The following is a 27,340-nucleotide window of genomic DNA, read 5'->3' on the forward strand; positions in this document are numbered from 1 at the left end:
CGACCCGGGGCCCAGCCCGCCGGGGCCTCCCCGCCCCGCCGCCGCGCCGCCCGCGCCGCGCTACGAGGAGCCGGCATGGGGCAGCCGCCCGCCGGCCGGCTCTGGGTACGGGCTAGAGGTGCTGAAGGGTGGCGTCGCGCTGGGCTCGGTGAGGCTGGAGGACGGCAGCTGGTTCCTGGTGGGGCGGCTGCCCGGCTGCGCGCTGTCCCTGGAGCACCCCTCGGTGTCGCGGCACCACGCCGTGCTGCAGTACCGCGGCGCCGGCGCCGACCCTGATGCCGCCGGGTTCTACGTGTACGACCTGGGCAGCACCCACGGCACCTTCCTTAACAAGACGCGGGTACCGCCCCGCACCTACTGCCGGGTGCGGGTGGGCCACGGGCTGCGCTTCGGCGGCAGCTCCCGCCTCTTCCTCCTGCAGGTGCGTCGGGGCTCCGGCTGGGGCGATCCCGGGGCGGTGTGTCGAGGATGGTGAAGCCTCGGCCGGATCAGTCTCGGGAATTTACGTGGCTCCCCGGGCCTATCGGGGTAAAAGCCGCTCCTGAGGTGTGAGGAGGTTTGGGAGCAGCCCAGTGCTGTCCTGGTAGTTTTACTGGGACAAGAGTAGCCGGCTGTGGGTATCCACTGCCGCCTTGGGGCACCGGGCACGGGGCAGCGCCCCTGAGGGCTCGCCGTGAGACCAGGCTGGGCGGCTTCCGCTGATGTGCAGGGAGCGCAAAAGGCATTTCTCTCCAACAACGAGATGTATTAGGAGTGTCTTTCCGACAGTATGATGCCCCAGTAAAGAGCTAACACGTCTTTGTGAACAAGGGTAGCTTTTATTAGTAGGAACTTTGACAGCACTTCACGTGCTCTACATGCACTTTAGAAGCTGTTCATTCGTTAAATTCAGCCATGTAGCACTGACAGGAATTTTTGCCTTCAGGCTTTAAAAGAGTCGTATTTGACATCTGACAACATTTGGTTGGCATTGACAACGTAATTTGATATCTGACAAGTACACAGTAATGCTTGTTTCCCCCTTCCCCCTTTGAAAACATAATCAAAACTAATATATTTTGGAATGCACGTCATAACATGATCTAATAATTCCACTTTCTGAAGAATACTGTAATAATTTGTTTCTGTTATAGTGTGTAATCTGCATGTGTGTTGAAAATAGTTGGGGTTTTTTTCTTTTAAAAAACACTTCTGCTAAGTTACCATTTGTGATGTAGGGACCCAAAGAGGACCAGGAGTCTGAGTCAGAACTAACTGTGACTGAATTGAAGGCACTGCGTAAGCAGCAGCAAGCAAAACTAGAAAAGACAATGTTGGGAGAGGACTCTGATGAGGAAGATGAAAAAGAGGAGAAAAGTGAAAGGAGTCAGAACAGTGATATGAGCTGCTCGTGGGGAATGGGTAAGTGATGATGTATAAATTGACTGATATGCATTAGAAGGTCCTTAAGCCAGTTTTCTGTGAATTTCCAGCTGACTGCCGAGAGTTACAATCCAGTCAAAGCTCTTGAGTACAAATTAATCCTTTTCCTTTTAAAAAGAAGGGTATGTGACAAGACAAGCTTATATCTGGTGAGAAGTATGCAAGACCTCCTTTTAAAGAGGAGAAGGTAATTCACCTATGCCTGTAAAAGGCCACAAAACTGAAAGTTTAGTTAGTGCTCCTATGATGATGTCCACACTTTTGCATGAGAGGTGAAATTTAATTGCTTGAGACTTCTATGTGGTATAGCTGTTTTTACATTTAAACAGAAAGTCCACATCTTAAAGCTAGATGGATTGCTAGATTAATCAGCTTTTTGGAACAAAGTGAGTTGGGTTTTTTTGAATGGAAATGTATAAGCACATAAACCTTTGCAAGTACCAAAACTGCAAGGACACTCATCTGCAAAACTATATCTCATGTTGTAATAACTAATAGCAAAAAAAGAAGTGGGAGGGTTTTTTTTAGATTGGGTGCAGAAATAATGTTAAAGTTAAGGGAAGTATTTTTAGGATGATGTAGCTGCTACTTTTTTCAAACTAATGAAAGTTGAAATATACTAGTGCTCTCTTTCTAATGTTTCACTTTTTTTTTTTTGCACTTTGTATGTCTTCTAGGTGAGGATGCTGAGGAGGATGAGGTTGAAGAAAACCCTATTGCTGTTGATTTTCAGGATGTTCAAGATGCTTTCTATATGAAAGATCCTAGGAAGGCCTTACAGGGCTTTTTTGATAGAGAAGGTACTTTTTTTTATTTTATTAAATGGGAATTTTTTCAATTTAATAAAATTTTACATTTGTGCTTATTTTGAGGGGGTGGGATTTAAGGTGTGGTCTGGGAGCTCAACTTGTCTGCTAACAGGGTAATTTTGGGTGATGCGTTTTTTTTGGTCAAGATTTGGTGGGGGTTTGTAGTGATTTGGTTTAGAGTTTTTTAATTAAAACTTAGCTCACCATTGTATATCTGAGACTTAGGTATTAATTCCTAAGCGGGGAGTTGCACTGAGCACCTTATATTCCTCTGGAGTAACACTCAAGCCCTACCCATGCTGTGAAGCTGTGCTGAAAAATTGAAACCCATCAAATTTGAAATTGTTCGATTTGGAGATAGCTATAATTGTGAGATACAGTTGGAAAGTATAAAAAAGACAAAAGGCAATAATTAAGTAAAGTTTCCATGGTTGCTAGTGAAATGTAAAGATTACGCACTTATTTGCTAAAATGAAAAATCAGTCTGATATCTGTGAATTCAGATTGCAAACTGTCATTACTTCAGTGTATTTACTTTAATACATACAGAGACAAGATTGTTTTTAATTTGAATTACATGTTCCTAAACAGAGATTTTTTTAATATGAAAAAGCCTTGATTTGGAGAAAAAAAACCCAACAACTTAGCATAATGCCAACTGAAGATCCCATGGCTTTAAAAGAAAAAAAAGTAAGGCAAAATCAGTCCTTTGATATGTAACAAGTGCATTTTATCCCTTTTGCTTAAACATGACATTCTTCTCTGCTGTAGTTTATTCTTGCTTATTTCAATTTTAGTTGCTATATCAACTTTCTTTTCCTTTCTAGGAGAAGAGTTAGAATATGAATATGATGATCGTGGGCACAATAGCTGGCTGTGCAGGATCAAGTATGTATGTCTTCATTCACTTTTGTATATGGAAATTGACTTTGTTGAATCCATGAACAAAACCTGAAGGAATTGCTTCTCATGTCACATGCAAGCTAGAATTAGACCTAACCCCTGATAACTGAGGCAGAAGTTCAAGGATCAGGGCCTAGTTCAGTGTTTCCTTTCCATTCTATTCTGACAGCATTCAGTTTTCCTTAGAGATGAAAATCGGGAAAGCAAGAGTCCAGGTTCTTTCAGCCCCCCTTGTTTTGAGAAATATGTGAAATGGAAATACAAGAGAAACAAACTCTTTCAATTCCTAATGGGACAGAGGAAAAAAAAACCCAACGTTAATTCTGCTGTGTGCCCAATTTCAGTTCTTTTATGGTATAAGGCAGTTCTTGATGGGTTCCTTCTAGAGGCCACTAATGTCATTCTTTTATAGGACAGGAGAAGGTGAGGTGGAAATTAAGTCAACAAGAAAGTCTCAAGTGGATAGGTGCAACATTGCAATGAGTGTACTGCTTAAAAATCCTTTGCTTCAGCATGGAAAATATTTGTTACTGGTGTTGCATGGATGCAAGATATTGGTGTTTAAAATGATCCAGGGATTGACACTTAGCCTTTTAACTTCTTGTATTTCCAATGGAATAAATATAGGAAGAATTATTGTTTGGACTAGTGAAATACAAACTTAATTGCATGCTCTAAGAAATCCATGCTTATGTTTTGGTTGGTTCTGTATGAAAAGAAAAGTGAAAATATTTAATCCACAGAAAAAGATTAGAATGAAATGGGAAGAACAATGCCAGCATGATAAGTAAAATATCTGAGTAGCAACCCTGAAAAGCTGTTTGTATCTGAGCTGTGCTCTGATCCTTCAAACTGAATAGGTTGCCTGTGGATGATGCATCAGGGAAGCAGCTGGTGGCAGAGGTTCTCCACTCAGGAAAAAAGAAGGAGGCAATGATACAGTGTGCACTGGAAGCTTGCAGGCTACTTGATGCTCGGGGAGTACTGAGGCAAGAAGCAGGTAAATAACTAGTCAAATGCTGTGATCATTCTAAAAGCCCTAAATTGGGGATTTGAGATTGCTGTCTTGAATTTGGTTTATTGCTGACTGGTATGCATATCGTTTTGTTTCTTGCGTTCTCCCTCACCTTTCCCAGTATCCCGAAAAAGGAAATCAAAGAACTGGGAAGATGAGGATTTTTATGACAGTGATGATGACACGTTCCTCGATCGAACTGGTGCTGTGGAAAAGAAACGACTGAATAGAATGAGAAAAGCTGGTAAAATAGAAGAAAAACCAGAGACTTATGACTCCTTGGTAAGAAGAATTGTTATGGTGTGTCAGGGTTACTCTTCCATGCCTGTATTATGACTAAGAAGGAATCTTAGTGGATCATGGCAGTGGGTGAATGAAATGCCAGAAGAGGATACTTTTGAAATAGTTTTAAATCGTCAGAAAATAATTGCAAGCTTTCAAGTTTGTGCAGGATACATCCCAGAGAAGAATCTTATTCTGCTTCGAAAAACAAGCATCCTGGATTGACAGGCATATGACAACTAAAAATCCTACACAGACAGTAGGGTGTGAGGGGTAGGGTGGGTTGGAGTGTCACAATGGTGGTATAACACTGCGGCAGAAAAATTATACATACTTTTGTGTTTCAGAAAGAAAATTGTTTAAACAATATGTCAAAGGAAGGATAAATTTTTAGGAGCAATCTAGAGTATGGTTTTTTCAGCCCAGGAAGTCCTGGTAAAAGATCAGAAGTAGAAAAATCAAAGTAATTGGGTAGGATATTTGAATAACTCCTAAATGGGTATTTTAAGACAATAGAAAAGTCTTCTAAGTGTGTTGTTCTCTCATAGGTCACAAAGCTAAAGGAAGCTGAAAATGAGCTTTCTGAGATAACAGAGAAGCTGAAGGCTTCAGGGAAAGGTAAGGTATGAAGTTTATTTGATTGTAGTGTTCTCCATAAAGAAAAGAGATTAAAATTATCTTACAGATTTCTCACTTCGGTACTTTCTTTTTTTAGTGTCCACTTCTTACAAAGGGATTGAAAGTTTTGCAGGTCACTGAGTTGGCTGGAGAGTATACTTACGCTCTTCATCCAATGGTTTATGTATTCTGTGTGTATGGTCACTTGCTAATGAAAGCAGCTTTTTCCAAAGCAAGCAGCATGTAAGTTAAAGTAGGGTGGCAAGTGTACAAGCTCCTGGATTTTAAGAGGGTGAGAATTATCACTGTTTATCTGCCAGTATTAGTGGAACTGACCCAATTTTCAAAGTGAGGAACAGTGTCTTTTCCACTCCCTTCGAAAGCATTTATAAGGGAAGAAGAAAAAACTGACAGAAAGGGTAGTATCTTTTATTTAACTTCTGTCATTGTAGATGCACCTTAAAAAGGAAAGGTGGGAAAAGAGAAAAGTAGAGTCAAAGCAGTTGACACTTAACCCATATGTTCAGTGAATTTGCTAGCTAATGAGAGTGCCATTCAGGTTCTAGGATTATGCCTTTGTGTACAAAGGCAGAGCCTTTCCGGGCTAGTGATTGTGTCTGTTGGTGAGTTAGATTTAAAAGCATACTACACAAATAACTGCATTTTGCTTTCTGTTACTGATGATGTCTTGTGGAGTAAAAGGAAGGCAGAAAGGAAATGTGTTTAGGCTGGTTCTTCATAAAAAACCTTTTTAACAGAGTTGGCATTAATAAAGGTTGCAGTATTAGTCAGAAGAGTTTCTCTCCAAGAAGCCTAAAAGCAATGTGACAGCTGGGCTGTGTTTTGTGCATTACATGGCCGTGTTTCGTTTTGGTAATTCAGCTCCACACCAAAACTCATCTGTATCAACATTTTTGTTGGTGATTGATTATACAAGATCCCTTTTCAAAAAGCAGTACCATTCCACCAAGAATTCTAACTCATGTTGAGTATATTTGAAGGAATTGTTTTCAGCATGACTGTTTTGATAGGTAGTTAGTGATTGACTAGCAAGAGGCGCTGATGCTTATATTGTCTGAGATGTGTAATTCCAAGCTTTCATGTGTTCTGATGCCTTTGTTTCTGCTGATACTGTTTCTCAACAACTGTTGAGAAACAGTTCTCTCAACTTTTAAATCATATTGTAGTAGAGGCTGGGAGAAGGAAGAGTCGGTTCATTTCTATGCTTCTACTAACACCATATAATGCTGATTTATGTTACCGTGTTTTTGTAAGTTGCAGGTGGTTGCACAGCTAGTTTAGAGCCTTGGAAAAAATCGAAGTCTTTGTATTGCACTACAGTATAATTCAGTATTGGATGGGAATTTCATCTGCTAAATTGCAACACCTTTTACCAAGCACTTGGAGAAATAAAGTAGTTGTCTAAAAAAATCTCAGTATAAGTTCAAAAATTGTTTCCTGGGGTTCTTCGGAACTAATTACTGGCGGATTGACTTGGTATCTCTCATTCACTGATGCACCCTATTGCAGATGAAGTACATAGAGCTCTTCAGTCTCATCTTTGGCTACCTGTTTAGAAGAAAATAATCGATAAGTTGATGGTGCAGTAAATAGCCCTATAGCTTTTTTTCACTGGGATATATAGTATAATAGACGTGATTGATTCACCTCCTAGTAATGTTAAATTTTACTTCAGTAGCGTAGAAAACTGCTGCAACAGATAGTGAATGCTAACTGTGAGCCTGTACTGTTGGCGGAATCAGGCAGAGAATCCAATTTGCAAGAGAGAGTGATCTGGCCCCCTGAAGATCACTTACTGACTGAAGCACTTACACTGTTCTGCAGCTAAAGCAGCAAGCTGTGGCTTTGATTGTGGAGCTTTAATTGTTCTGAATTACGTGACTAGTCACTAAATTGTATTTTTATAATTTGATGCTTAAATTTGATGTTTAAATCAGTCATTCTGCTCAGCTCCTGCCTGCTAGAAGTTTCAGACTGATTGTTAGCAATACTTTTCCATTGTTGCATTTTGTCTTGGTTCAAATGAATAGTTACGAGGAAAAAGAAGTAATTCTTTTTCAGTATTTCTATCAGAATGTCTTTTATGACATTTTGTCATCATTTATGCTTGTGTGGAGGTGAATGCTACAACTCTTTCTCATGTTTTAGAGCCTCTTAATTCTGTATAACTTTGAACAGTTACTGTTACGGCTTTCATATATTTTCAGGTGGTAAACTCTGTTTTGTTTTAGATCAGAAGTACCCTTTTCAATTGAGCCCATTTGTAAGCATGAGTGTTATTAGACTTTCTTCTAAATATCTAAGTCATGTAAAATTGCTCAAATACGTGCTCTTTAGAATAACTTAGACTATTTTATTTGTATGCATTTAAAATTTCAAGTGCTACTTAATTAGCTCAAGCTGAACTGAAAATAACTCATTGATCACATAATTATGCTTGTGCATATATAGAGAAACACTTGGAAGGCAGCAAAGACATACTGGATTTGCCACTTTTCATATAATATTAAAAGACAGAAAACTATCTGTCAAAAGACTTGTTAAGATTCTGGCAAAAACATTTTTCTTTGTTTGCCTCCAACTTATTTTTGAACACCATATAAAAACTCATTGTTCAAGCCCAAGAAAGGAGTTTTCGTGAGTCTTTTGTTTGAAATCCATGTGCTAGAATTCTGTATTTATCTTTCTTAGTCATTTAGAGATTTAGTTTTATCTCCCGAGTTTTATTTTAATTAGTCAAATATGCATAGAATTGTTAATATTTGAAATTAGGTGGAGTAGGACGACTAATATTACTCTTTTTCAAGTACAGAGCAGTGTTTTCTTGTTAGAAAATCCAATCAAAGCAAAGGTAGATTTTGTGATGTATGAAATCTACATCTACATTTTGGTAGATGTATGAATTTGGTTTTGTATGCGCTCTTTCAGGGATAGGAGGCAGCATCACGTGTTGATTCTTTTTGAGCTTTCCAAATGTTACTACTTTAATATTCCAGGAAAACCAAAATGGTATTCCCCATTCAGTGGTGTAGGTTTCCTTGTAGCTGGGATTATTTTAGTCTGTGACTACAAAAAGAACCCTAAGCCACTTTTTGAGGGAGAGCAGATCTTGGAGGGAGATGAACAATCTAGAACAGAGACACTCACAGGGAAACATTCAGTTTTAGGAGAGGTTTTGTTATGTAAGTGGATTAAAGTTTACTTTCAAGCTTTTGTTAGGAGAAACGCTTTCATGTTTCCAGGGCTAACAATCGCCAGTGTTTCAACAGAAACTCTGCAGAAAGGATAGTTGTTCCTATGTGCCTTATTCTCTAAAGGCTGGACCACATGAGCACAACTCTCATCTCCCCACCATAACAATATGCATCTTCCCTTTATCTTACCTAGTCCAGTCCCTGCCAGCAGCTCAAGATTCCTTGGATGAATTCATGACTGAAATAAAATCAGGATGCACCTTAGACAGTGTGGCACGAAAAAAACTTCACTTGCGGTCATTTGAACTGAAGAAAGAGCAACAGAGACTGAAAGGGTTAATAAAGCTTGTCAAGCCTGCAGAACTACCTGAGCTGAAGCCCCAGTAAGTCAGCTAAAATATAAACCAAGTATTTTTCCTCTTGTTGTTATCCATGGGCAGTTGTGCAAGCCCAGTAAATGGACAGCTTTCCAAACACAAAAGCAGGACAGCCTTCCAAACTACCTGGCTCATCTCTTTAAAGAGTCGCTGTGCCTTCAGGCTATTGCAGCATCTATGGTTCAGACAGATGCACAAAACTGGAATAAGATGAGCCCAAGCTGGCAGGATGAAGTGGGAAAGGGATTGGAAGCATAATGTCAGCTTCTTTAATTTTTTCCCAACCTGCATCCAAAAGGAACTGAAGAATTTTACAAATCCTATGTACAACATGAAACCCACTTTCACTCTCTGAAATGTGTCTGGAAGTCAAATGTAGTGGCTGTTCAACTACTGCCCAGCAGCACTACTGCAATTCAAGAGGATGTGTGCTGGGTTCATCATTTACTAGTGGCAGCTTGATTAGAGATTTAATTACTTAATTAATTCACTTAAATTGAGGTTTGGCCTCCAAGTATGTTTTTATATCTACATATATATTATACACATATGGAAGTATGTATGCAGTTGAACTTGAGGGAGTCTGTGTGATACAGATTTTTTTTTCCTTGTTTGTTTATTTTTTGCTTCCTGTTAGGACAAGTAGCTGAATTTTACAACATGAATGTGGGATGGAGGAGTCATCTCCTGCAGCTTCCTCCTTGGATGCTGCAAGTGGGAGAGAAATAAAAGGATTTTTATATATCCACTTCTAATTTGCAGATTTATTTTTTTTTTACATTTGTAAGTAGAAGACTTGTTTGATACTTTGTACACTGTTTTTCTTTGTATCTAATTTTTATTAGGGGTGGAAGTTATAGTTTGAACACAGAGAACAAGCCTAAAAAGATGAATCTGCCTCTCTTCGGTGCAATGAAAGGGGGGAGCAAATTCAAACTGAAAACTGGAAGCCTAGGGGTAAGTTGGACTCAAGTGCTGCGAGTCAGTGGCCGTTTCTCAGACACCTTCTCAGGTTGTGGCAACTGTAGGAGGCAAGCACGTCTTCTCACATGCATTCAAACAGCTTGGAGGTGCAGCCTGTAGCAGTGGAAGGTCCATGGGCAGCAAGCAGTGGCTGTTGGATATTGTTTGCTGCCAGCAGTTGCCATTCTGTACCCTTATCCTGCAGTCACACAGCTGTGGGCAAAAGGCAGTGGATCAAGTAGAGGCAGTCTGGGGACATCAGGCTGAACCACTGCTATATCTCAGCAGCTGGTCCTTTACTTCCTTTTATTTTGCTTGATCTTATAGTCAAGATCATATCCAGGACTAATTCAGTTTCCAGTGTCCCTCTTATGAAAAGACTGCACTCCTTGTTTATGGACTGGACATATTTTTTCATATTCCATCTCTACTAATAACTTTCCCTTTAAACCTATTTTTCATCCTGAGAGTGTTTCCTTACCAGCTGTCTCTGACAATAGTATGTGTTGCTCTCTCCTGTAACGAGTGACATCTACCTCTAGTCTTTGTCTTGCAGAAGTTGCCTGTTAAGCGTCCAGACATTCCTGAAAGCTTGTTAAAAATGAAAGATGATGGACCAGAGGAGGAGGAGGAGGAGGAGGAAGAGGAAGAAATGGAAGAGCAGAAAGAAGGAGATGCAGTAAACAGCAGAGCATCAAAGCTGGAAATGAAAACAACAACAGAGGAAGAAACAGGAAAAGAAACTAATGCTCCTGATAGTTCTCCTTGCAATAACAAGAATCTAGAATCCCTTCAGGATGGTAAACCATTGTTTTTGATTTTTTCCAGTAATAAGTTGAGTCTGTTACTGCTGATTTTTTCTCCTAATGTTTGAGTCACCGGTTCTCCAGCCCATTTCTTTTACATAAGTTTTTTTGCTATGAGTCCAGAGTCTGTGTGGCAGCAGCTAAGTTTCACATGATTCCAGTTGAAACTCTCCTTGGCAGTTGGCATGAAACTCGGCTTTCTTGCATTTTGGTGAAATAGAATAAGTCTCCTGGATGCAAAAGAGGTCCTATTTTGATAAGCTGCGTTTCTGTTAGATTGATTGTCCATATGAAAACTGCTACAATATGTTGTTGGCAGTGGAAGTGACTCAATAAAAAACAAACGTGCAGAGCTTCAGATCCATTTGTAAGGAGGAAAAATAATTTTAGAAGTGGTAATGGAGAGATATATTCCCGTATCTTTGTATATTCCTCCTTTTCTATATCAGCTTGATGCTTCTGAAAGCTCAGTAATGATGTTTCTCAGTAAACAATATGTTTGATAACAGAAAGCAAATTCTAACTTTTTGGCTTAATGCTGGACAGGTTGTTCTTGAAAAGCATTTTAACTGGTCCCAGGTTTTTCTTTAATGTATTGCAATGGACCTAGTGAATGAAATAATTTGGAGGCCTTTTGAGAGAAGAGTTCTTCCCCAGACAAATGTAGCTAAGAGTTCCCTGTTGTACTTTGTCTCGGGGACGTTAGTGCTCTGCTCATGAGTTACTGCAGAGTGCCCACCTATCTCTTTCTTTTTTCTTTTACAGGGGTTGATTTTCGGCCTGAGCCAAAGGTACTGAGGAATGAATCTCAGATGGGACCTTCACAAGAGAAATCTCAAGGTGAGCAGTGAAGTTTAGACTCTATTGTATAGGAGCATGTGGGTTTAGAAACTGATTGAAGGGCTTACTCTCTTATGGGGGTCAAAGGAAATAAAGGATTGTGTTTTGCTTGGAAAGTGATAAGTGTATGGTGGAGACAGGTCACTTCCACTGTATTTCAGTTCTCCTTGCTTTTCATAGTCAATAACTGCTTTGAGATCCTTTGTTTAAAAAAAATAGCACGAGAATAAAAACTGTTTTAATTTAGAAGAATAAGATAATGCTTTTTTTTCCCTTATTCTTTTGCAGTAGCTCTTAACACTACGGAAGGACAGAACTTTCTTTTATAAAGTGTCAAGTATTACATAACATTGGGTAATAATCTGTTAATGACCTAGATGACCCTTTTGCACATCCAAAAAGTCAGATCTTCAAAATGAAGACTATTAGGTGTACTGAACATGGAGGAGATCTGTATGACTTTTCTATTTTTTCATAACTCTAGACTCCTAAGAATGTTGTCCTATCCTCATCATCTCACCCGTAGACTTAAACCATAAGAGTCTCAATATTTCACAGACTAAGTGGTAGAAAACCAAGGAATTCTTATCACCCATGTTACTCTAATGTTTAGGTGAGGGTTTATTTTTTTAAAAAAGCATATTAGTCCTGCACATTTTCTGCTCCTTCCTTTCTAAATTATCACTACAGTGATTACAGATAGTAAGTGTCTTTCAGAAAATAAACATCTGCCATTAACTAAAGAATCACACTAAAGATGACCTTATTAAACTGCTTTCAGGTAGCTGACTGACACAGTGTTTAACATAATTTAAATGTTTGAAAAACACTAAGATGTTCAGCAGTATTATTCTTAAGTATGAATTGTGTTGCAGTGATCTGTCTTGGATTTCCTTATGGATGTATTAATTTTTATGTGAACTTCCTGTAAATTTATTTCTGGTAGAACTGATCATTTGTGATGTGTCATAAAACAAATCTGCTTTCTTCCCAGTATCCAAGGCAGTAAATAAGGAACCTGAAGAGACATCTGAGAAAGTTAAGAAAACCAATAGCTCAAGGAAGGTCAGTTACCACACCATGACTCCTGCAGGAAATAATGTAGTAGGCTTTTTTTTACCAAAATAGTAACAAATTGATGGAGTATAACTCAGTGATAGTAGTGCTTTTCTGCTGAGTAAGACCCAAATGTAGGATTATATGCTGCCATTCGACACAGACTTTGGAGTCTCCAATGAAAAGGTAAAGCACAGCATTTCAGGCATGCTAGAGGCTCCCTGTTCAATCACAAATTTATTTTTTTCACCTTTTCACTTGGCAGTTGCTAAGTGCTGCTTCTCCTGTGTTACAAGTGTTGTAGAACATAGGTGCTTTGGAATGTCATTACAAAATTACCCTTGGAGAGTAGTCTGGGAAACGTGTATTGGCTGACTCAACATGCTATACTAAAGTTGTAACTAGTCTATCTCAAACCTCATTCTTCTCTGTAAGATGTGGGAAGAGATGAGTCTAAGAGATTATTGTTTGTTGCAACCAAGTTATCAATAAATTTGGGTGGATATACCAGACAATGTATCTCCTGTGCATAAAATCTGTATTAAAATGTAAAGTGTATGAGCTTTGCATATTCTGGGATTCAGGCAAGTGTTCCTAGAGCTGGGAAGGATGTTCTCTGGCAGCATGCTCTCAGCCTAATGCTTATTGTGAAGTTCTTCCCTTTAGAGTGTACCCTGTTCTTCTACTGGCTGCAATCAGAGGAGATGACTGTAACTTGGTGGGCCATGAGTTCTGACCATTATGACAGTTTCTTTGTGGTGACCATCTAATTTTTGCCCTGCAGCACTTACTGAAATAAACTTAACTCCAGCAGACTGCGTGTGCTAACTGCTGCTTTGTTAGTCCTGGTAGAGGACCCAGGGCTTGGGTAGGCACAGTCTTTAGAATTGTCCTTTGTTGCTGGCCTTGCTAAAGATGCTAAAGAAATCAGGAGTGTATTTATGCTGTTAAAGGCCAAGTTATACCACTTTTAAGAATATGGGAGGACAAGGCAGTTTTTCACAGAGACAGTCAAGTCAGCATTTCTCATCAGCAGAGAGTTTACTCTAACACTGAGCATTCTCCAGGTGCCAGATGGCTTAGATGTATTCTTTCTCCCATCACAAATCACTTTTTGCACATGCTGTCATTGCCTTTGGGCTCAGATCTTGCATGGAAAATATCAACCAGAAGTCAACTTTTTCTTTTTTTCTTTTAATATTTCAATAACTTTGAATCATGTAAAACTGGAAAAGCAATTTTCAAGTGATTGTTCACAAGCCATATTTAAAAACTGTTCAACCATGCAGTCTAATGTTTTGGAAAATATTAGTCTTCCAAAATAACTGTTATAGAGGTTACTTTGGGGAAGAAAAGTTTTTGAGGGAATGAAAACTTCAACTGCATGACTTAAGATTGTGTCATGATAATACAAAGTAATGCAAATCATTGCTGAGTAACTTGCATATATTTTGAGCTCTTAAGTCTTGCATTCTACACTTGCATGACTTTTTTTATATAGCTACTTTCAGTTGTTGAAAACAGAAGTTGTTCAGAAAATGATGCTGATGTCGCAAAACTTAAAAATCTAGGGACAAAGAGATATTGCTGTGTCAACAATTGCATTATAAGTGACCTGTTTTGGTTTGCTTTAAACATTTCAGGATACCAGTGAGACCTGAAAAAAAATGAGTATTCTTTCTGAAAACTTAAATTGTCATTATGTAACAAATGAACTTTTACATACTCCGGTTTGGAAGTCACCTTAAGCCCAAAGTTTTCAGTGGGATTGTGCACTGAAATCAGGAAAGCGCATCTTGAAAATCCTACTCTAAAGCTTTCCCCTGCGTAAAGAAATCCTGTGTCAAACAGCACTGCCAAACATGAGGATGACAAGATAAACTGTCCAGAAGTGAACAGGTTCTTCTTTTGAGGAGGAAATTGGGCTGGATGACCTCCAGAGGTCCCCTCTAACCAGCATTTCTATTAGTCTGTGACTCTACTGGGAATAAACTGGATCTATTTGAGAGTTTGATCTTTCTTCTCTGTTATTGTTTTTATCCCTAACTCTTGTGGAAATAACCCTTACCTTTCAATATTTGTCTCTGAATTAGTGAGGATTTAGTGGCTGTGACACATTGGTGGAGGGGCGCAGGACCTTGAAAATCTTTTCCCCTTTTGCAGGTTCAACAACCTTTTTTTTCCTCACAGTACCCAGATGATGACCCAGACTACTGCATATGGATTCCTCCTGCAGGTATCAACCATTTCCTTACCAGTTTTAGTCTTATAACTCAGGAATCTGCCTAGTACATAGTCAGGGTGTCCTTGTAAGTTTTCGAGAAAAAGTTAATTCAGGAATACTTTACTCAGAACCTGATGTTTTCTGGCATGTTGTGCTCCATGTTTGTTCTATGGCCATGCAGGTCTTGCAGTGAAATACAGACCATATCTGTAGTAGCTTCATCTCAATGGACAGATACACCTGAAGTTTGTTTTTCAGTTTTGTAACACCTGAGAGTGCAAACTCCATTCACACATGGTGGGATGATAATCTAGTTGAAAGACATGCTCAAGCCTTCAATAGGGATAAATGCTCCAGCAGTGTTAGTATTCTCAGTTTTCATAAAAGTCAGTGAAATCCAAAAGTCTTCTTTGCAGGTTATTGCAAAAATAGTTAGAATGCAATCATTGGGTCAGGTTTTTGGAGAGAAGTCTTGGTAATGTTTTGATGAAGGCACTGAATAATGGATGCATGCATCCAACATATGTTAAAGTTGAATGATTTTTTTTACTTTGGTTCCAGGGTGTTTTTAGCTTAAGGAGATTATTCTTAAACAGTGTAATGAATTTTCAGTCTCTCAAAAATAAAAAATTCTTCTTCCTGCATTGAGGTTTTTATAGTAAGTTCAAAGCTGAGTCTTCACTTGGTAGATTCATTACTATAATTTTTGTAAGGCTGTTGCAGGCTTATAATGTTGGCAGGCTCCAGAGGGAATAAGAAAAATGAGAATAAATTTCACTGAAGAAAGCTATAATCTGGTGAATCACCCTTCAGTGAAAAGACTGCATGTATCTGGCATATGAATCCACTGGAACAAAATACTGGATTCAGTAACTCAGAGGTCTGTCTGGGATAGCCAAGCAAACTCTGTCTGTAAGAGGGAGCTCCGTTTTCTGGCTCTGCCTGCTAGTAGTAGAACTTACCTTGTAAGATGGCATATTGAGGACACCAAAAAACCCCAACAAACCAGCCACAAAAACAGGGATACATGATGTAATCTTAACACTATTAGTAAGGTTAAAATGAATTATAAGTATAAATCCAAAGGCACATTGAATTGCAACATGCAGTCTGACTTTTTATCCTCTTTGTGCTTGCATGGCTGGTGCTACCTAGAGGCTATTTCGTACGTGGATACACATTTCTCTTAGGTGAGAGGGAAAAAGGAATAATGCACCTCTTCCTCTTTGTCCATTAGGCCAAAGTGGTGATGGCAAGACTCATCTCAATGAAAAATACGGCTACTAAGCTTCAAGTGCACCAGAGGACGTCTGAGCTTTGAAAGACTACTTTGGACTCTTTCACTACACGTGAAGTGAGGGATAAGAGAGTTAGTTTTTCAGATGCTATTTCAAACTCAAGGGCATCAGCAGCTGCTCTGGCTCTTAGCTCTCCCCGTGTGTCTTTTGTTTGTCTTTCAGATACTTTCTTAAAGAAAAAGCCCACACGTTGTTCTGCTTCTTTTTCCACTTTTTAGCCTTGTATTTTTTATTTGGTTTGAAACTGTAGGATCATTTTTTCTTTTGTAAATAAAAGTATACAAAAAATATTAAAAGAATACACCTGAGTGTACTTACAGGCTTGATAAAATTTATTCATGTTGGGTTTATGCAATTAAAATAAGAAACACTCTTGGTTTGCTTCTGCAGTTCCTGTTTGAAAATACAGTCATGGTAAACACAACCTAAAACTCGAGGGTTCTTATACTTTCCTTTCCTATTGTTTTCACTTCTCTCTCATGCAGTTGCTGGAATACTTAGTATGGAGTGAACAGGAAATGTTGAGTGTACAATGTTACAAAGGTGCAGAAATGCTGGAAAACTGAAGAGACTGGCACTGCTTATCTTGAATCAGGGGTTAACAGATGAAACGATGGAAGGATATTCCGGAAGAGCTTATAATGAAGCTTGTTCTTGTGTCACAACAAAGTTCCATCTTAATGCAGTTTAAGGCATGCCTGCTCTTAATTTATCACTAAAATAGTTGTGAATATTTACGTGATTAGGCTGCAAAATTCTTTGCCATCAAAAGTTGTTAGAACTTCAAATAAAGTCAGGTTCAAAGAGCAAACAGGCATCATTATAGAGAGGTGACAGTGCTGCAAATGTTTATTGGAAGGACCTAATATTTGCCCCATACCGCAGGATCCATCAGTGCAGGCAGTCCCCTCGCACTTCAGCAAGGGCTACATCCTCAAGTCAGTGTGAAAGGAAGTAATTAAACAAAAGCAAAGGGCAAGTACATGTCCCCTGACTTTCAGAGGCTGCAGACCAAGTCCTCTGGTCCTCTGGTGGGGGAGAGCTAAAGAGGGCAGGGGGGTGTGAGCAAGCTGGAATGTGCCTCAGGGCTATAGAGTCCTCCAGGGGGCTGCCAGGACCTGCCTGTCCCTGCCCAGCCCCGCTGGGCTCTCATAGAAAGATGAATCTTTTCTGATTGTTGCACTTGGAGTCCAGTCCTGAACTTTTAAGGAACGCTTGGGACCAGAAACTCCCAAGTTGGTTACATGGTCATCACTCATCAGCTCACCTAAATAGTCCCTGACGGGATCCCCTGGATGACTCACAGTTGTCCCAGAGCCTGTGTTGCGGCAAGGTCATGCAGGGTTTCTGAGGGTTTGTATAGCTCTAGGCACAACCATACTGGGGCAAGGAAAGCTGTAGAAATGGTAGTCTTGCACTCCTGGGTTGCATCCTTTGGTGTGATTCCACCAGACAGTGGCTGCATCCATATGGATAAATCACAGGAGGGTGTGTCAGAAGCTGGGGTGAAGGGATAACCATATTCCCACAATGGTAGTGTTGGAGCCATGGAGCCCACTCCACTTTTACCTCACAGACAATGCTGAACAGTTTGGCAGCTTGGCATTTTGTAGAGTTTTACTTACTAGGCTCAAGCTGCAAAACAGCATCTTCTTTCTGCCCGTAATCTTCACCACATTTAGCGGGTTTTTGTCTGCGTCTGCACTCCAGGCTGGGCAGTCCAAAGCATCCTTGCTTCTGGCAGAGGCACGTCTTTTTGTAATGCAAGGAAAGGCTGTTACCTCTCGATTCAAAATGCCAGACCTCATAGGTTTCACAGCTGTAGCCCTTCCCCAGAGCCTTGTCTAGTTTTAGGGTGCACCAGGCAACTGCAAGGTACTTCTATTCATCAGCAGCAGGCCTGGCAGGTTTCAGACAGGGAAAACAATAATTTGCCACTTAGACTTATAAGAAGCACTGAGAAAGAGAGCCTATGAGGTTAAGTACAGCTTTATTTGTACTATCCTAAAGTAGGTGGTCAGTGTATCTTTTCATCAGGGGCTGCTTTGTAGTACAGGCAAATGGTATTGACCTGCTGCCAAAAAGCACATCTCTGGGGATCAGGGACTGGGCAGTTTGGTCCTGGCTAAGACTGTGAGCTCCCCGTCTGTTTCTTTTCACAGCAGTTCCCCTGTGCTCCCATATGGACATGATGGCAAAACCTGCTTTCTTTAGGCAGTCCATCTTTTGTTTCACTCTGCAACATGAACACCCAAAGGTGGTCCTCACTGGATGGTTCCAGTCATTTTCGTGGTAGCATTCACTAAAACCATGGAAAAACACCCTTTACATTTGAAAGTTGTTGTCCTCCCATCGATGATCACTGTGCCATCCCAGAAGCAGGTTCCCACTCAATACCCAACATGTGTGTAACACGTGATAGGTTTGAGTATTTTCATTTTTGGTCATGCATATGTGTGACTGATCAAACGTGTCTTTTTCCTCCAATAGTAGCTATAAACCAGTTTGTGGACACGGAAGTTGAGATCAACATATTACACAGAAATAAACCTTCACCTTTTCACCACTTTCTTTCTCATCCACTGTGTGACAGGCCATCACCATAATCTTCTCTCTGTATGATCTGCAAGCCTTTTTATATCTTGCTGTCAATAGTAACTCAGTTTTTATTGCAAGTTAAAGACCTCCTGATGGTCTGTGTACATGTCAAGAATTGCTTTTTTTTCCTTAAGCACCATGCTGTGCACCCTGTCATAATCCTCTTGTGAAAGAGGGCCAATATAACTTTGATTTTCAGCAGTTTTAAAAAAATGAAGGAAACATCTTTTGCAGCCCTTGATACCCAGCACTTGGGGAAGACTGCTTAGTTTCATGGATAAAAAATATAAGAGTCTTTGAAAATGAAAACTCTGGTTGTACATCAGTTTAGCACCCTGGGTGATTAATTAAATGTTTTTTTCTTTCAGAAGCTGGCTGACAACTGAGCAGCCATAGTAGCCTCTGACATTAGAGAAGCGTAGCCCTGATACATTGTGCCATTAAGCAGCTGACTAAAATCCACATCCCCTTAAGCTCACATTCTTCGATTTTCTTTTCCACTTCTTCTTCATCCCACAGGGCATCTGGCACCAACTTCATGGCTAAAATGTAATTTGGCCTTTGTGCCCAGTTTCCTGCATGCGTCCCATCTCTAGAGGAGTGCCCTGTCCTGCACCTGGGCCTTTGGTGACAGGCACGGAGAGCTGCTTCTGGATTACATTACGGGCCTTACAGATTGCACTCCAGCCTCTGTGTTTGAGATGCTTTTCCACATAGATCTTGCACTTTTCCACATAAAATCAGAGCCAAACAGTCCAGGTTCCCCAGCCCTGTCTGCAGCTGGGGCACCTACTTCTCACGGCGGTGTTAAGTGCACGGTCACACAGCAAGCAAGAGTTGGCAATAATATTTACAGCTATGGGTGTGATTATAGGGTGTAGGGCAAATCCCACAAACATTTTTCGCCCCAAATACTTTTCCTGACCTCCCTAACCCTACAACATTCACTGCGTCAGAAGAGGAAAGGGCTCTTGGATTACCTAGGACTGTTCCTTGGCTTAAGAATCCCCCAGCATTTTTTTGCATTCAGATAGGAGGACAACAAGAATATTAACATGCAGCAGGTCCTTGAGCAAAGAGACCCCGCTCAGCACAACTTTCCTATGGATAGAACACTCTGTTTTTTCATAGAGCTCTCTTACTCTGCTTAACAGTTTCACATCAGTCCAACCCTTCACTGCTGCAAGCACTGTGAGACCTCTGGCAAAACAAAAATAACAATCATGGGTGGGTTTTGGCTTACCCATACAGCACTGATTTTTGCCTGTAACATTAGAATGGAGATAGGCAGCAGGGCCCTGTGTACCCCACTACCAATGGCTTTTACTGTAGTTGGGCAGAAAGTCTGATCACATCTCTCAGTTCTGTCTGACTTCGAACAAGCATGAAACTTTCTTCTGAATTCATGGTATTTAAGTGAACCTTGGAAGACTGCAGTTGAAACTGTGCATGCAGACATCTTTGGGACAGAGTTGAGCAAAACCACTGGGACTGGATACCTGGTATAACTCATCAGAAATTTGCTCTACAAGTGTTTTGTGAGCTTCATGCAGCAATATAGCTCATCCAAATTACCAAACCTCTACCTTTCTGCATGCTACCTAGTCCTGAACCTCTGGAATTACCATTTCCACTGCTGTATGTGCTTTGTGGAAACCACAGATTGGGCTGATGTCTCTTCCACCACTCCCTTTACATTTGAGGGTGAGGGTAAAGACAGACTTTCAAATGCACACCCTGGGGACTTGAGAGGGCCATAAACACTTCCTCCATAAACAGTCTAACAGGAAAATCTTGGCTGTGTGCTGGAATTTCTGCCTCATGTCTGCTGCATTGATCAATGGATAAGGAAACAGCAAAGCTGCATCTCAGGCATAGCTGTAAGATCCCCCTTACCATGGGCAAATGGAGCTCATCCCATCACCCACCATTCTCTGCGTGACACCTGCACATCAGCCAGCTCTTCTGGTTTGCAAGGTCATTTTTTTCCAGATGACCCTGGGTCTTGGTGACTGACCCAGCACTGCTGTATTTTCTCTCCATTTCTTCCAAAAACAAAGATTAGAGCAAATAACCTCCAGATGGAGCTCACGATGCACAGTCCTCACCACATCTGAGGTCTCCTCCAACCCAAGGAGGGAATCCCAGCTGTACCAGTGGTTATGGTTCCCTGAAGGATGCTTCCTCTTACTTACCTAAGGAAAAGTGAAGCTACATGTAACACTCCACTTTTTGGAATGGAAAGGAGCATTCATAAGGTCCTTCGAAGCATTCAAACGAGGAGAACACCTATTTGGTTACCTGCTTGTCAAACTGGGTTTACAGTGCTAAAAAGTTAGAGGACACAGAGAGATGTCATTAACAAGCAGCCCATCCTGCAGCAGCTCACAGGCCTTGCTCCAGCATTCACAAAGTGATTGTTTAAAGCTGCTGTTTCCTGCACAGAGTGCACGATTAGTTCATATTTTCTTTGGAACATGTGTTTACCTCATTATCATACTTACTTTCCACTGCTACAAAACTTCCAGTTCTGTATTCACCTAATAAATACTCTTAAATTTATGAGGCATCAATGCCCTAGGGCCCTTGAGCACCTAATATTTGGGCAGCTGGCTGCAAGATATTTTGCTTTGCCTTCTGTGCATAAGGAATGTATATTTTCATACCTGTGTAGTATCACATTCTGCTGTTCTGGGGCACAGAATTGTACATCCACACTCAGCATAGCTGTAGACATGATGGGAGAGGGCATTTCTAAGTTTATTTTTTTACATTCTGAAACTGAAATGCTGTCTTAGGAGCTCTTAGTTTCATTTTCAAAGTGAATGTGAGGTAAGATGTGAAAAATGTTCTTTACGTTAAAGGAAAGATCTATATATTAGCTTGATTTGCTTAATTATGGTTTTAAATTGTAGGAAAGTGTTTTGTTGATTGTGCAACTGCGTGGATGTATATGCAGGTGTATGCACACTTTCAACCAAATATATTACTTTGTTCCTCTGCTTTGACCTGTTAAACGACTTGAAACTCAAGTTTATTCTTTTCCCGGATGCAGCCTGCTGAAACTGCAGTCTTTGGGCATTTCAAGTGGCTCGCCTGTTTATGCTGAGTACCTGTTTCAAATCCAGTTTCTTGTAACACCTAGAAATGAGATATGTAGGCTAAGAATAGCATGTGATATCAATCCACCTACAGGTGATTACTCAAGGGAAGTTTGATGGAGATTAGGCTCATGAAACAGCAGATTAAAACTCATCTGTGCTGGCCCAAGAGATGACGGTGCTTGGATTCACATCAGAAGGTTCATCAGTTGCCCTAGACTCAAGGAAAAGAGCTTCTCTTTTTTGCATGGAGATGTTTATATCATGTATATAAAGATACACTTGCTGAAACCTTTGACCATGTGCTCAGTAGGCAGTGTGTGCAGTACTTCAGTTTAAATGCAACACACGGACTCTGACAAAAATTGATGTTCATGTGAACTGCAAAAATCTTCACTTATAAGGAAGGTTTTAAGTGCTGTCCTGTGTAATACAAATGGAGCAGAATTTGCTCCAAAGGGGAAAGATTTATCCAGTGGTTCCTTACACTTTCTTTTGTTTGGCAAGCGATTATTTTCTTCTCGTGCAGAAGCCAGGGACGAGCAGACAACTTTAGAAGTCAGCCCTTGACAATAGTTTTTCCTGATTTAATTTAATCTTTTATCTTTTCTCACAGTTGGTTGGATCTGTTTTGCTGCTGCTGCTGTTCCCCCGTTCCGCTTGTCCTGTACGTTGAATCCAGTTCAAGTTTCATTGTTCCCCATGGGGCAGAACATCGTTGTGCTGAGCCTCTTCCTTTATTCATCTTCATCCTTGAGACAACTCCACTTATCCATATGGCAAAACATCCCTTTCATACTTTTGTCCTGCTCCTCAGTTGCTCAAGTGGTTCTGCTGGGAGTTGAACTTAAACAGAAAGCAGCCTGAACCATGATTTTTTTCCACCCCCCAAGCAGAAACTGAATCTGAATTTATATTTCAAAGTTTTGAGTGGAGCTTCCAGTCCCAGTGGAACCTAAATCAAACATATTTTTTGGATTGGGTACCTGTCCCTAGCTGCTCCTTTTCCTTGGGATCCGTCTCATCTTTCTCTTTGAGGAGGCCCATCCAGTGCAGAACAAACTGGGCAATATTTTTGGCTAACCCAGGCTAGTTCCATCCACAGTCTGAGTCTGTAGGCTGTGCCCTTGCCTCTGCCAGAAGTCAGCTTAAAGGGTCAGCTCCCAAAGTGACAGCTGTCCTGGGCAGGAGTCAGGTGTGTCGTTCAAGCAGAGCTGAACAGGCTGCTGGGTTATGAGCTGGCAGTATCAAGTGGCACAACACTGGGCAGCCAGTGCCAAACCTCTCCCTTCTTGTTCTCTCTAATTAGAGAGGATTCAGAGAAGGTCTGAGATTTGCTCTTAAAAATTTCGGGTGGGAAATGGCAAAGTCATCAGCTCATGATGGGATGGGATGACATTTCTTTGCAAAAAGCCAGAGGAATATCGATCTGAAATCTCATAGCTTACTCATTCATATCATTATTCCCCAACCACAAATAATCACCCCACTCCCATTACACCTCTTGAAGAAACAGCAATTCAGGCTGCTCCATGACAGCAAGGCAGTAACGTCCTAATTACTCTTACATGTGAGGGTAACTATAATGGGGTCTGTGGTGGAAAGATGATTTATTTTCCGGTGTTGAAAACACAGCTGTAAGTACACAGACCTTCTCTGTGCTTTCTCCTGAAACAGCTCCCTTAGCTTCTCAGGTGTCTCACCGCAAGACAGAAGAAACCGTTTTCTCTCTCCAAATTAGCAGATTTGCCCGAGAACTGTCATCTGCTCTTGTGAAGCAGTAAGACAAAGAGACATGTTGAGAAGTACTGATGTTCTGCACATTCTCCTCTGCTGCTCAAAACACACAGACAAGTATTAAACAGTTTAGGCTCCAGCCCAAGCAGAATCAACTTCTGAGATTGCACCCTGACCCACTGACTTTCCTATGGCATTTACCTCTTGCTGCCCAGCAGTAAAATGTGTCTAATTTCACAGAAATGAAGCTGTACTCAGTGAGTAAAACCTTGATCTCTCTGAAAGACAGTGGCTGTACATGTAGGGTTTTTGTGAAGAGCTCTGTTAGCTGGGACTGAAAGGTGCAACCAAGCGTCTGCCCCTGGAGATGGGATTGGTGTTTGGGGTGAGAGGGAGAGAGAGGAGGGTGATAGGATCTCTCTTGTGTAGGAAGTGGCAGATTTTATGTTTGAAATGACTACCGAAAAGCTTTCTACATACTCAGATAGGCTGCTGAGAGCAAACAGGCAGGAGATACAATTTTATTTCACAAAAAAAATTACCCTGGTTGGCTGTGGAACCAGGATAACTAAAATCCTCTAAGAACAGAGCCTTGTTGTTCCCTAAGGACAAATGTGAAGATGTGCTCTTCTCAGAGTACAACTTAATGGTTAGAGGTTACAGCTCTGACTGTGTGATTGCTTTCATCTCATAAAATGAGAAAAGCGTGAATGAAAAAACCTCTAACATCCATTAGAAAGAAAATTGGCTGTGGTCCACAGGTACAGATAGATTAATGTCTATTTTACTCTATCAGAAATAGATTCCATGCCTGTGAACACTGCCCATGCATTTCTCTCTAATCATCCTTTCACAGGCTAGGTCACGCCGGCTATGGCGTGTTTGGGGACAGAACAACTATGAAATCTGGAGCAGCTTCCCTACCAAGAGGATTGTTTTACAATCAAGCAGCTTCATCATTTTTGCCTCTATGCTGGGAGATAGCTTGGCTTCATTCTTCCTATGGCTCTAAACCCCAGACATATGCAGCTATGGCCAAGTAAGTCCTGTGTCCAGCAGCATTTTATGATAACTCGTCTCCAGTCCTGTAGAGCTGATCTGTGGTGGTTTGATGCAGAGAGGGATCCAGAATATGACTTCACAGAATATTCTGAGTTGGAAGAGACCCACAAGGGATCATCAAGTCCAACTCTTAAGTGAATCTACAAACAATATTGAGAATCTAAAAGCAATATTATTATCTTGTTTAAAAATTATATAAAATCTACAGAAATTAGATTTCATTGTTGTATCCTGTATCCTCCTTATCTGGGAATTGCTGCAATGTGTCATGCATGACTGTAAGGGTTAACCCAAACAAGTAAACTCTTTTAATAATGACTCGTCTTTGTCTCTAATAGCTGCAAAGCCTTGTTTAATGTTCTGTTGTGTTTTTTAACAAGCATCCAGTGTCAATGGGACTTTATTAAAGAGGGTTTTTTAACTATAGTTCTTGATCCAATTTGTATTTTGTAATAATCATGTTTAAAGAGGAAAGAAATGTCATGTCTCAAGCCATAAGGGGGGCATGTGTCTAAATAATACAAAGGAATTAGAGCTGTACAACAGCAGGAGAAGGAAGAAAATGCCAGATCCTCCCCACAGCCACTTGGAGTTTACTAGAAATAGAAATAGCTCCACTGGGCCAGACTAAGGCTCCACTTGCTTGTTATCTCTTGGATGCACAGAGGAAGGACCATAAGAAACCACACGTGTGTGTGTGTGTTTGTTTTTATGCGCATATATGTGTGTTTGCAGCTGTACAGTCATACATGTATGTGTCAGACTGTCCTCAGAGGTAGGACAAAGGCAACAGTCATAAGGTGCAGGGAAGAAAATTCCAATTAGGTATTAGGAAAAATTCTTCACAACTGGAGGGGCTCGGCACTTAACTGGACAAGGGCCTGAACAATCTGACCCAGGCTGGGCTGGCTTTTGGGTTAAACATGATCACCTCCAGAGGTGTTTTCTAGCCTGAATTATTCTAATTCATATATGCGTATATACATATACATGCACATACACATATACACTTTTAAAATATATGAACATGCACATATGCATGTATGTGGTACACTCCCTCTTCATATTCCATATGGAAAAGGGTGACTTAACCTGTTGCACTGTTGGCTAGTCTTTTCAGTGAAAAGAGAGAAGACCTTTTGGACAGAACCCTCCAGACACGTGTTCAGCAGTGTTATCCATGCAAATTTCCTCCTGAACTGAGTAGTGTTCCTGACATGGGCCATTCTCATGAAAGGGTGTACAAAACCCGATTTAGAACTATAATTTAAAGTCAAATTAGAGAAATCATGCTACAGAACAGATTCCCGTAACCAGCTAAGCTGCTGGACCTTTCTTTTGTGAGTCTGAACAAGTGTTTGACCAATGGATAAGGATGGTTGTTGTGGAACTGGAAGATCAGACACTGGGAAAAATGATGACCGTTCTTCTGTAAGGAATGATAGTGTGAAATGAGCTCTGTGCATAAGGGACTGAATGGGCTGTTGTCTCTTAAGCTCTGGTTTTAGTTCTTCATTTGGATCCTATTACCTTTTGCACGGAAACTTAGTTTATTTCTACATTCCCTTCAGCCTAAAGCAATTTATAGGTCTTCTTCTTCCCCTTGTAAGTGGGCAGGAAGTTTTTATTTCAGAATCCTTCAAATAACCAGATTCAATTTCACCCTCATAAATTTGATCTCCTACACACATCCCCTTACTAAATAAGCAAATATTTTTCCTAAAACCAGTTTGGCTTATTTCTAGTTTGACCTTTTGTCAACAAAACATGAAGATATTATCGTGATTGGAAACACTTCTCTCAGGCCCATAAACCAGGCAAAGAAAAAAGAGAGAAGTGGGGAGACAGACTGGGGCTTAAAAACCTCATTTTGGAAATGTCAACTGGAAAACCAAACAGCATGGATCATAAAAAACAGTGAAAGAGGGAGAGAAACAATGTGTGAACAGTTATGGCAGTGAAAGAGCCGGTAAATCATTGTATACTTAACAATCTGTCTGTTAAGCTGGGAAACAATATTTCATTTAGTCCCATGGCACAGCCAGGGGTTTTCCGGGCAGCAGGCTGGGCTCAGCTGGCACAGTCTCCTTGGGCCAGCCAGGGCAAGGGGATGCCACCAGGGTGCGTTGCAGAGGTTCTTAGCTCGTGTACCATCACAACGGCTCATGCCAGCTTTGCCAGGAGGGACACCAGGGACGCAGGGAGTCCCTTCCCGAACTCAGCTGTGGCTGACAGCCTGGTGGGCAATTTTCATGTGCCACTGGTGAGGGATAAGCTTCTTTAAGATACCTATCACCTTCTTTTCCAAGTAAAATGAAAGGTAAGGGGTATTTGCTCTTCAGTCCCCTGACAGGAATTATCTTGGCCAGGGGTGCCAGTTCTGCTGCCTCTTCCAGAGGTCTTCCATGGGATCTACAGGACTCTCCTGCCTCTGCTGGTCCCCAGGGGTCTAAGCACATGGATTTCACCATATGATGACCCAAAGCAGCCAAGGGCATAAGCTGATCTCCATTTTTCTTTTCCCTGTCCAAGGCCAGACAAAGGCGAAGTGAGGTGAGTGATTGGGCACAGCCTATTCAAACAAACTGCTTCATAAACCTAAATAAAGGTCTTTCCAGAAGCTGAGAAATACTATTCCCATGACTTTGGCAGTTTTAGTGTTATTGAGAGAAAAGGCCTGGGGAAGTACAGGAGAAATGGTTCAGTAAACTTTAGAGCGGTATAATTCCTGTTAGGGAAAGCTTGCTACTCCTCATACAGGTCCTCAGCAGAAGCGGGAAGGTATGACCTATCTCAGTGTCCTCTCTTGCATATGCTCTTCCAGCTAACTCAAACCCCTCTCATCACAGCAGCATGGACTGGCAAGTATATGGGGGAACCAGGAAGGACATCTCCCACCTTCAAAAGAAGTCCCTTTTCAAGGGGTGAGGAAACAGTTAGATGCTGATAGAGCTTTTCCTCACCAACCACTGACACAGCAACCTTCTGGATCAACCACCAGCTCTTGATCTCTC

At 41.0% G+C, this 27,340-nt stretch overlaps 1 protein-coding gene across 1 annotated transcript; it reads left to right on the forward strand.

The window, feature by feature from the left end:
- Position 1: 1 nt before the first annotated feature.
- SLC4A1AP (solute carrier family 4 member 1 adaptor protein) lies at positions 2-16,200 on the forward strand (the record flags this gene model as incomplete). Its single annotated transcript, XM_027681674.1, has 14 exons — positions 2-421; positions 1,218-1,401; positions 2,100-2,222; positions 3,059-3,119; positions 3,995-4,134; positions 4,271-4,431; positions 4,980-5,049; positions 8,458-8,647; positions 9,487-9,598; positions 10,161-10,404; positions 11,176-11,250; positions 12,245-12,315; positions 14,470-14,542; positions 15,768-16,200. Coding segments are annotated over 14 exons (1,974 nt in total), but the record flags the coding sequence as incomplete, so codon positions are not given.
- Between the last annotated feature and the right edge of the window lie 11,140 nt (positions 16,201-27,340).

The sequence above is a fragment of the Neopelma chrysocephalum genome, unplaced genomic scaffold, assembly GCF_003984885.1.
Source record: "Neopelma chrysocephalum unplaced genomic scaffold, ASM398488v2 Primary Assembly neopelma1_61b, whole genome shotgun sequence".
Lineage (NCBI taxonomy): Eukaryota > Metazoa > Chordata > Aves > Passeriformes > Pipridae > Neopelma > Neopelma chrysocephalum.